This window comes from Chenopodium quinoa, unplaced genomic scaffold (genome assembly GCF_001683475.1).
Source record: "Chenopodium quinoa cultivar QQ74 unplaced genomic scaffold, ASM168347v1, whole genome shotgun sequence".
Taxonomy (NCBI): Eukaryota; Viridiplantae; Streptophyta; class Magnoliopsida; order Caryophyllales; family Amaranthaceae; genus Chenopodium; species Chenopodium quinoa.
In genome coordinates, this window is record NW_018744745.1 from 677242 (window position 1) to 686354 (window position 9113).

Genomic DNA, 9113 nt, shown 5'->3' on the forward strand with positions numbered 1-9113 from the left:
CAAATCGAAAACTAGATAGGCACCCAGCCCAATCCTATAAAGAGTTTAATCATATCGATCGGATATTAATGAATACATTATGTGGCCACTATAAAAAGTTCAACAATCTCAATCTAGGACTATAGGAGATATTGATGGATCAAACTTGGATAATTCAAATCCTAGGAGAAGCATTGTGGAGAACCAAGTTCATCATATAGTAAAAGGAAAAAAGAAATTGCATATTTACATTACCTTACAATAAACATTAAATTTTCTTCTATCAAAGTGTTCAATATATTTAGTCATGTGACGAACAAATGGTAGAAATAAAAAGTGTATTCTATCACATCGGATCCTTCAAGAGAAGTGGATCATCATTCACCAAGTATGAAATTCCCTAGCAACCCACTAATAAAATACATTTCATAATCATAACAATTTTTAATTTACTACTAATATTAATAATATAAATTATAGTACTATTATTACTCTAGCATTTTTTTTTAATAATCTTACATTCTGCTCATATTTTTCTATTTCAAAATCCAATAAACCCGTATAACATAAATCCGCCACTGGTAGTGAATCTAGTAAGTAACGCGAACTCCTTGGTACCTTAAAATCTCACCAATAAGCTCACCTTTACCAGATCCAACATACCTTCCACAAATCTTACCATCCCTAATAAACACAAAAGTAGGGACTTCAACCACATCCATAGCCCTCAAAAAATCCATACAACTCTCATTTTCATCCCCATTCATCCTTGCAAATACCACATTATCCATCTGCCTAGACAACTTGATCACGGTCGGGTACACCTTAACACAAGGTCCGCAATGCTTAAGCCCTACATCAAGCACAACTAGCTTGTCATCGCCTCGATGCTCGTTGATCAAGCTCTCGACATCCTCCCTAGAGTGAAGCTGCACCACAGCCGAGTGACTATCACCGTAGTAAAGCACATCTCCTACTAGTTGATCGGGTCCTATTGCTTCCTCCTCGTGAATTTTTTGCATGGACTTGTAGAACGTAAAGTGAGGAACTTGCTCGATTTTTTCCCTCTTGCAAAGTGCCTTGGTTGCTTCGGATTCATCCCCCATCACAAGAATGAACTCGACGTCGTTACAAGTACGGCTTAGCTCTACCATGAAGGGGTAGATTTGGCTGCTTTGATCGCTGTCGCTCATAGCAAACTCGACGACAACGAGCTTGTCTTGAGCGGCTTTAAGGGCGTTGTCGAACTCTTCGATGCTGTGGACTCGTTGGACTCGTTGATCTTTCTTGGTGGTTTGGTTTGGGGTGGCAGCCGTGCTAGCCTTAATCGGCGAAAAGTGTAGTCTTTTAAGGGTTTTGTTGTTGAGTGATGAGTGGAGTTTAGGAAGGGTGGAGAAAGATGAGAAGGCGGAGAAGTTTGAAAGGGTGAGATTGTTGGGAACAAGGGATGTTTTTGGTGGTTTGGATAACAAAAATGAAGATGAACAAGAAGATGAAGATGCCATTTTTTTTATTTTTTGAGAAGATGGTAAGAATTGAAACAAAGAGGAGAAGAAGATGTTAGTTGAATTTTGGTTAGATGATGTGGGGTAGGTTTTTTGATATGAAGAGATATATAAATTGACATTCACCACTCATTTTATGGTGTGGATGAGATTAAGCACAAGAGAAGATACTTTCTTTTTTAGCGTTTTGTTTGGGTTGGGGGCTAGTTGTGTTTCACCAATACAATTGTCTTTTTTGTTGGGCTGAATTCTTTTTATTTGCCCATTTGTACTCAACTCCATAGACCTACGTAGACGTACCATATCAATTTTAGCCACGGATGGCAATTGGTTGTCCAAACATCGGCCAAAAATGAAACAAGAATATCAAATTGTATTTGATAAAATATAAAGCCAAAACTAGGTTTTCAACCATCAACTTAACTTTTTAATTAAGTTGGTCCTTTGACATATATTGTATAAGTGTCATTGAAATCAAATGATGAAAAATTGATTAAGTAAATTAATCTGTGAAGAAAAACGGAACATGCAGTTCTTAAATCTTAGCTTGGACAATATGCTTATGCACATACTGCCTCTGTTTATGAAAGTTTGACTCACTTACTATTCATGTGGTCAAAATAAATTAATTTTGACCACATGTTATAATTTATACAATAAAAATAAATTAGCACAAGGTATCTTATTAGATTCCCCTTATTATAAATTTTTCAAATATCAATTTTTATAATTTTCACTTATACATGGCCGAAATTATTCATGGTCAAAGATATTCATTGGAGACCGTACAAATACAAAATGAGTTGAACTTTCATGAACGAATGATGTAATAATCTTATATAGGAACATTGTCTTCCACATTTCGTCGGCTACGTCCTATATAATAGCACTAATTAAAAGACCGAATAAATGGAAAATTATTTAGAATATTCTTAAATTATATATATTTTTCTAAAAAAAATTATTTAGAATATTCTAAGGTGCAAATTTTTACATTGAAAATTTAGGCACGCTTGACAATGAGATCGCCCTTGAAGATCAAGCGTAGGTGTACGTGTATATTGGTGTTTACACAAGGCCAAAAATATCATGCTCAAGTCAAATTTGATTTGGGCTTAAATCCAAGGTTTCTCGGGCTGAATGAACTGAATCCATCTGTCTCAAAGATATTTGTTGGAAAATGTCCAATTGAAGATCATCATTTGATAGTTTCCTTCTTTTGTGCCACTTGATGTGTTTTTCTTCAAGCTAGAAGGTGTTAACTGATAAGGATAATACTTGCTTGATATTTATCCTATTAATATTGTTAAGTGTATATATCTTGTATAGCTCTAAGGATAATTATCCTACTTAATAGCTTTTGTTAGTTGCCTAACCTAATTTGTATTTAGCTATAAATACCTTTAAGTCTATGTGAATAAAGTAATCTTCTCTCTAATTTCTATATTAACAAGCAATCAAATTTGATTTGTCTTCCCGCTTGAATTCTCTCCTAAAACGTTTCAACTTTCAATCTACAAGCAGTCAAATTAATATATATATTAAAACTCATGAGTGTTGCCAATCTTGCCACATGTTTCTATGTCACCCATATTAATCACCAATATTTCTTCATAAAAATTTATTATTCCGTCTTTGTTAGTATTAATATTTGAACCCATAAGCCGTAACCTTTATATTCATTAAATTTGAACTTTGATCCAACGACACATCTTATATGATAATAAAGTCGTATTATAAAAAGAGTTATTTATGTTCATAATTAAATTCTAAAATTATAATTGTGAACTTATATGTGGATATTCTAACAATAATATGATTACAAATTTATTTCGTTTCTTTTAGTTACTCAACAATAATGCATATAGGTGTTAACTAAAATATGTAACCCAAAAATGCATAACAATTTTACATGTTTTTTCTTTTTACCACAAAATATATTTAATCAAAGGAATTTATTAATTATGACAGTAAAATCCCTTTTACAGTTACAACAAACTGATACAATAGAACATTTAGATTACTACTTACTAAGGGTTCGTTTGGCATTGTTGTGATTTTCTGTTTTTTGGTTTTTTGTTTTCTAAAAGTATATGATATGTGTTCCATAATGAATCAAAAATTATATAAACTTATTAAAATTATGATAATTTTGAAAACTGATAACTGAAAAGTGGAAACACCTTTTTCTTGTTTCCTGTTTTTGGTTTTTGGTTTTCAAAAAAAACTGAAAACTGAAAACCAAAACTAATGCCAAACAAGCCCTAAATAATTAAATTTGATGTTCAATTACATTTACAAAATTTAACAAATGATATTATTTTTATAAAACCGCCAATATATTTCACTTTATTTTGTTGTACTTTTTAATATACAAGTTGTTGTTTCAATGAATACTACAAGAAGGGGAGGTTGAATTGTAGTATGACAGAATAATCAAACTTTTTGCAAAATTTAAACTAAGTAAGCTAGAGGAACTGAAAGATAAGCTAAAGGAACTAAAAGTGCAAGAGAGATTTTTACATGGAAAACTCCTTGGCCCTAACAAGGAGAAAAACCACGACAACTTGAGATTTTAGGAAAAGAATCTTCACTAAACAAGGGCAAATGGACCTATTACAAACTAAAGACTCCAACTTCAAGTTCCTCAATGAACTTAAAGCCCCGAGGAACAAGTCACCCATCCAGCTTGTTACTCTTCTTTTCTCTATCTCTCTTCTCTTTCTCACTTCTCTTTCTCACATACAGAAGTTTACTCAAACTTCCCCATTCCCCAAAATGCAACTCGAAAGAAAAAACTCTAGTATAAGAACACTCTATTTTACTAAAGTGGAAATGGACTCTTAACTCGAATAAAGAAAGCAAAAGCTGAAAACTTAATTGAGCAAGGGTGAGTTTTTCCAACTTAGATAAAAAAACTATTTATAGAGTAATAAACGCTTTGGAAAACTCTCTTTGCGCAGCAATTCCATTACACCACTACTCCAACCCACTAAGAAGATTATGTTCCTAAATTCAAGGAAACATGAACTCCTCAATGTGCTTGACCATGACATGAAAGAAATCATGGGGAGTATGCCGCAAGTTTTGGAAAACTTAAATAAATCAGATTTTATTTGTGAAAAATATATTTTAAAAATCAGATTAAAAATAAAATCCTTTTTGTTATAAAAGATAAACGTTAAAAAAACTGTTTTCCTAAAAACATGCTTGCACTATTTAGACCAATTCCACACAGCAATTATCGAGTATAATTCTATCCTTATACTTACATAAATCCTAAAATATAAAAATATATTTAATCTTCATGTTCTCTGATGAAGCTTCTACTCCGAGGCTTCTGTTCCTCAAGGGAAACTTCACTTCTCTGGTGAAACTTCTGCTCTGAAGCTTCTGTTCCGTGAGGGAAACCTTCTCTTCTCAAGTCTTCATTTCTGAAGCATCAGTTGTTGCAAAGGAACTCTTCTTTTTGGATAGCTTTGCTTCTGGCTCTTTTGTTCCTCATGGTATCTTCACAAGACACTTAGTTCTCTTGGTCTTTGCAACTGATCACGCAATTAAACAATCAAGCTCTTATTAGTTTGTAAGTAAGTGAGGTTGTGTCATCATCAAAATCATTGAGTCCAACACAAGCAATGACTCGGGACATCGCCCGTGCCAAAAACCAGTTTAATATTAAACACAAAAATCTCTAAATTTTACTTCCTTTGTTCTTTTTTACTTGAACTGTTTCTTTTATTACGCTTGCCAATGCAAAAATTTAATTATCAATAACTTTAATTCTTCATAAGTAAAAATTATAAAAGTTATATATTATGATATTACTTATTGAGACGAAATAACATAAATATGTTTTTTCTTACATATTATTCACAAAAGACGGTCAAAGAAGAGGTGGTGAATAGTGTAAAATTCAAAACAGGTCAAGTAAAAAAGAACGGATGAAGTATTAGTGATAACAAACCTGTATTTATAGCACATATATATACCATGCCAACTTGTAGAATAAAAAAATAAAAAAAAATAAAAAAAATAAAAAAACCTAAACATATCTTACAAGATAATAGAATTAAGAATAATCTAAAAATACCTTATAAAATGATAAATTAGAACTCTAATCCTAATTCTAGCTAAACACAGCCTAACTCAAGGTCTGTTCACTTTAGCTTAATTTCAGTTTAGTTCTGTTCAACTCCTAATTTCCTTCTCTCATAAAATATTCATTTCAGCTTTATTCAGTTCAATTCAGCTCCAATCTAAAAATGTGAACAAACCCTCAATACTCAATCGCTGTGATAGACAACTCGAGCAAAATTAAAGTGTGTGAAATTTAACTGGCCAATTGATCAGATTGGTAAGTATAAAAATAAAATAAAAAACCCTAGTGACAATTTGGTAAAAAAACTTACTTCGGCGACAATTTGGTAAAAAAAAAAAGGTAACCGTATGCGACAATTTGGTAAAAATAATAAATTCAAGTGACATTTAGATCAAAAAATCTTAAATATTCTGGAAAAGCTCTTTAAAAGTCCTAATTTGATTTGTTTCGTGTTTTTTAAATTTATTTTTCCCATTTAAAATTTTGAATTCATATGTCATCCCTGGCATTTTTATTTTGCTAAATCCCAAGACCAAATTTATTTCCAATCCCTTTTTAAATTTTTTTTGTTAATATATGATACTCCGATGTAACTTAAGTGAAAATTTATATTTAAACATTTTTTTCTTCAAATTGTTAATTTCCATAATAAAAACAAAGGGGTTGGAAAGTTTTCCAAAAGGGGGGGGGTTGGAAAGTTACGTGGGAACTTTTTTTTTATGAAAAAACCACGCATAACGAGATAAATTAAGCATTTGAGAGTAGTTTGTCAGAATTTTTTGTATTTTTTTTGGTTAACTGTCGTCCAGGATTAATTTGTTTACCAAATTATCGGTTAGGGTTAGCTTTTTTTTACCGAATTGTCACCGAAGTTTTATTTTTATCAAATTGTCGCCGAAGTTATATATTTTTACCAAATCGTCGCTAGGGGTATTTTTTAGTGGATTACTAAACACCACCAACAAAAATGATCACCACCGCCAATATTTGGTGTGAATGGACAATTGTACCCTTACTAGTTCACCATCCCTTCATCCTCCCACCAACCCACAACCCTTCCAACCGGTGACCCAAAACCCTTTCCAACCGGTTACCCATAACCCCTTTTGACCGACGACCCACCACACCCCCCCTATGACGACCCACCACCTTCCCGCCAAAGAGAGAAGGTGGTGGGTCGCCGATCAGGGTGGCGGAGGCAGTGGTCATCGCCAGTCAGTGTGGTGATGGTGGTGTTAGTCGTCAATTAGGGTGGTGGTGTCAACGTGTTAGTGATTGGTGGCAAGAGGGAAGATAGTAGTGAAGTACTAAGGGCATAGTTGTCCATTCACACTAAATAATGTTGGCGGTTTTGATCATTTTGGATGACGGTATTTAACACCCCCCCTTTTTATTTACTAAACTGGTCAATTGGCTAATTAAACTTAATCATAAGAGCATCAACACTCGTGATGTAAAAACTCATCAAAAACATGCAATTTTTTACTACATTGGTGGTATAAAACTATACCATTTGATGGTATATACCATCCCATGGTAAACAATTGCTTTGGTCCCCGTGAAACATGAACCAACTAGGTCACGCCATGTGGCCTGGTTATCATGTATTATTTTTTTTCAATTGCATTTTAAGAAAAAATTATAAAGTAAAAAATTATGTAAAAATTACCCTTGTTCATAATTTATCAAGACCTACACATAGACACCCATATTGATATAGTTTTTGAAGGAGTTTATAGGTACGATTGCGGAAAACATGAATCATATTTATATAGCACCTAATCCCAAGATCATGCATAACGCATAAAGAATTAAAATTAATACCTTTGTAGCGTGATTCCACGTGTAATCGAACAAGAACAAGGGAGACAAAGAACCTCAAACGTGATTCCTCTACTTGGTCCACAGACACAGATTAAGACCTCCACTAATGCTAGTTAGTTGCAATTGAACCCTTCAATTGACCTTCTAAGGAGAAGAACGAGCAATGAACCAATCACGAACCACCACACGCGCCACTAAGGGTGGCCGACCATGAGTCCAAGGGGAAAGGAGAAAGATTCGTGGGTTAGAGAGAGTGTGTGAGGGTTTTGGGATTTCTAGTTGCTTGATTCACAATCAACTGTTAATTGTGTTGTCTTACACAACCCTAGGCATGGATCTTATTTAAAGATCTCATCTCTAAATAAGAGTCCATGACAAAGCCCAAAACCTAACTCTAATCTAACTATGCTAGCCCAATCCCATTCATGATTAGTTACTCATTCATGAGGCCCATAAATGGGCCTCTAAATTTCTTAACCCAATACCCTTGTGTGTGACCTCAATGGATCCATTCTAGTGGGCTTTGGACTATTTAACTAGCCCAAAGATCATTGATCATAGTCTAGCAACAGATAACGACAACCCAAAAGAACGAACTTATTATCTCCATAATAGTGATCCTTGATATATATAGTAATTGCACTTATCGAAGACAGAACTCCTTCAATCTCCCACTTGTCTGAGACAAGTGCACAATATTCAAATTCCTTAAGTTAATATGTGTCGATTTGATAATATGATTGCATCTCATGTCGTGATCATATTAATCAACAAATCTTTTCTTGAAAAACTAAGTTAAAATTACAAAACAAATGATTACTATTGTAGACACCCATTTGTGTCTCCCCAAAACCAAACCCAGTGATGAGTACCTTTCACGTCGAATCATAATCGAATGAAGTGAAAGTGTGGAAAGTCTAGTGTTGCGGAAATTTTTAATTTCTTTTCTCTTCTCTCTCTGTTTTTGAAAACTTATTTTAAGAAAATAGCCAGTCCAGTTTGGTTGGTCCATGATATGGGTCCAATAGTAGTGTAGTTGGATGGGCTTGACAAGACCTTTCCAACGATATATTATAAGCCCAATTCCGATGAATATTGAGGAAGTTATGGCCAATTTACAAAACTGGGCCCGGTTTGAGCTTTATATGCGGCCCAATGATCTAGGGGAGGGCCTAATATGATTTATCATTCCTAATGCAATTAGGAATGGTTTTGGTCTTTTAGAATCTTCTAGAAGGTTCTTTTCATTCCAAATTCAATTAGCATTGATAAATTGACTTTTGTTGACTTTTCAGAGTTTTAATTAAAATCAAATAGCATTTTTGAGGAAATTATATGATTTTATCCTCCAGTACAGCAAATTTATCTGATTTACAAAAACGCGTTAAAACCAGGCTTGGCGCCTGACCCAAGGCTTTGGCACCTGGAACCAGGCCTGGCGCCTGGCGCTAGCCATTGGCGCCTAGCGCCAGTGTTGGTGCCTAGCGCCAGTTAGCCAGGGTTTGCGCCAACTCTGTTTTTTGAGCGTCAAACTCTGTTTTGTTTATTTTATCTTTTTGGCTGATTTTCTCTATAAATAACGTATTAAAAACTCCGTTTTCATTCATCTACATTCACCATCATTCACGAATTCTCACGAATATTCATCAACAATCAGTTTTCATTCGCAATCTTTAATTCTTTAATTCTTCTTAATTATTCCTTTC

The 9113-nt window shown here is 33.8% G+C and overlaps 1 protein-coding gene across 1 annotated transcript; it reads right to left on the minus strand.

Moving 5' to 3' along the window:
- Positions 1–230: 230 nt before the first annotated feature.
- On the minus strand, positions 231–1683 carry LOC110703616 (thioredoxin-like protein CDSP32, chloroplastic). Its single transcript, XM_021881397.1, has one exon. It carries the CDS (start codon positions 1482–1484, stop codon positions 570–572), a length of 915 nt encoding a protein of 304 aa, XP_021737089.1. The 5' UTR covers positions 1485–1683; the 3' UTR covers positions 231–569.
- Between the last annotated feature and the right edge of the window lie 7430 nt (positions 1684–9113).

Coding starts and splice junctions, on each gene's coding strand:
- LOC110703616 (XM_021881397.1), bottom strand. CDS start 1,484: ATGGCATCTTCATCTTCTTGTTCATCTTCATTTTTGTTATCCAAACCA.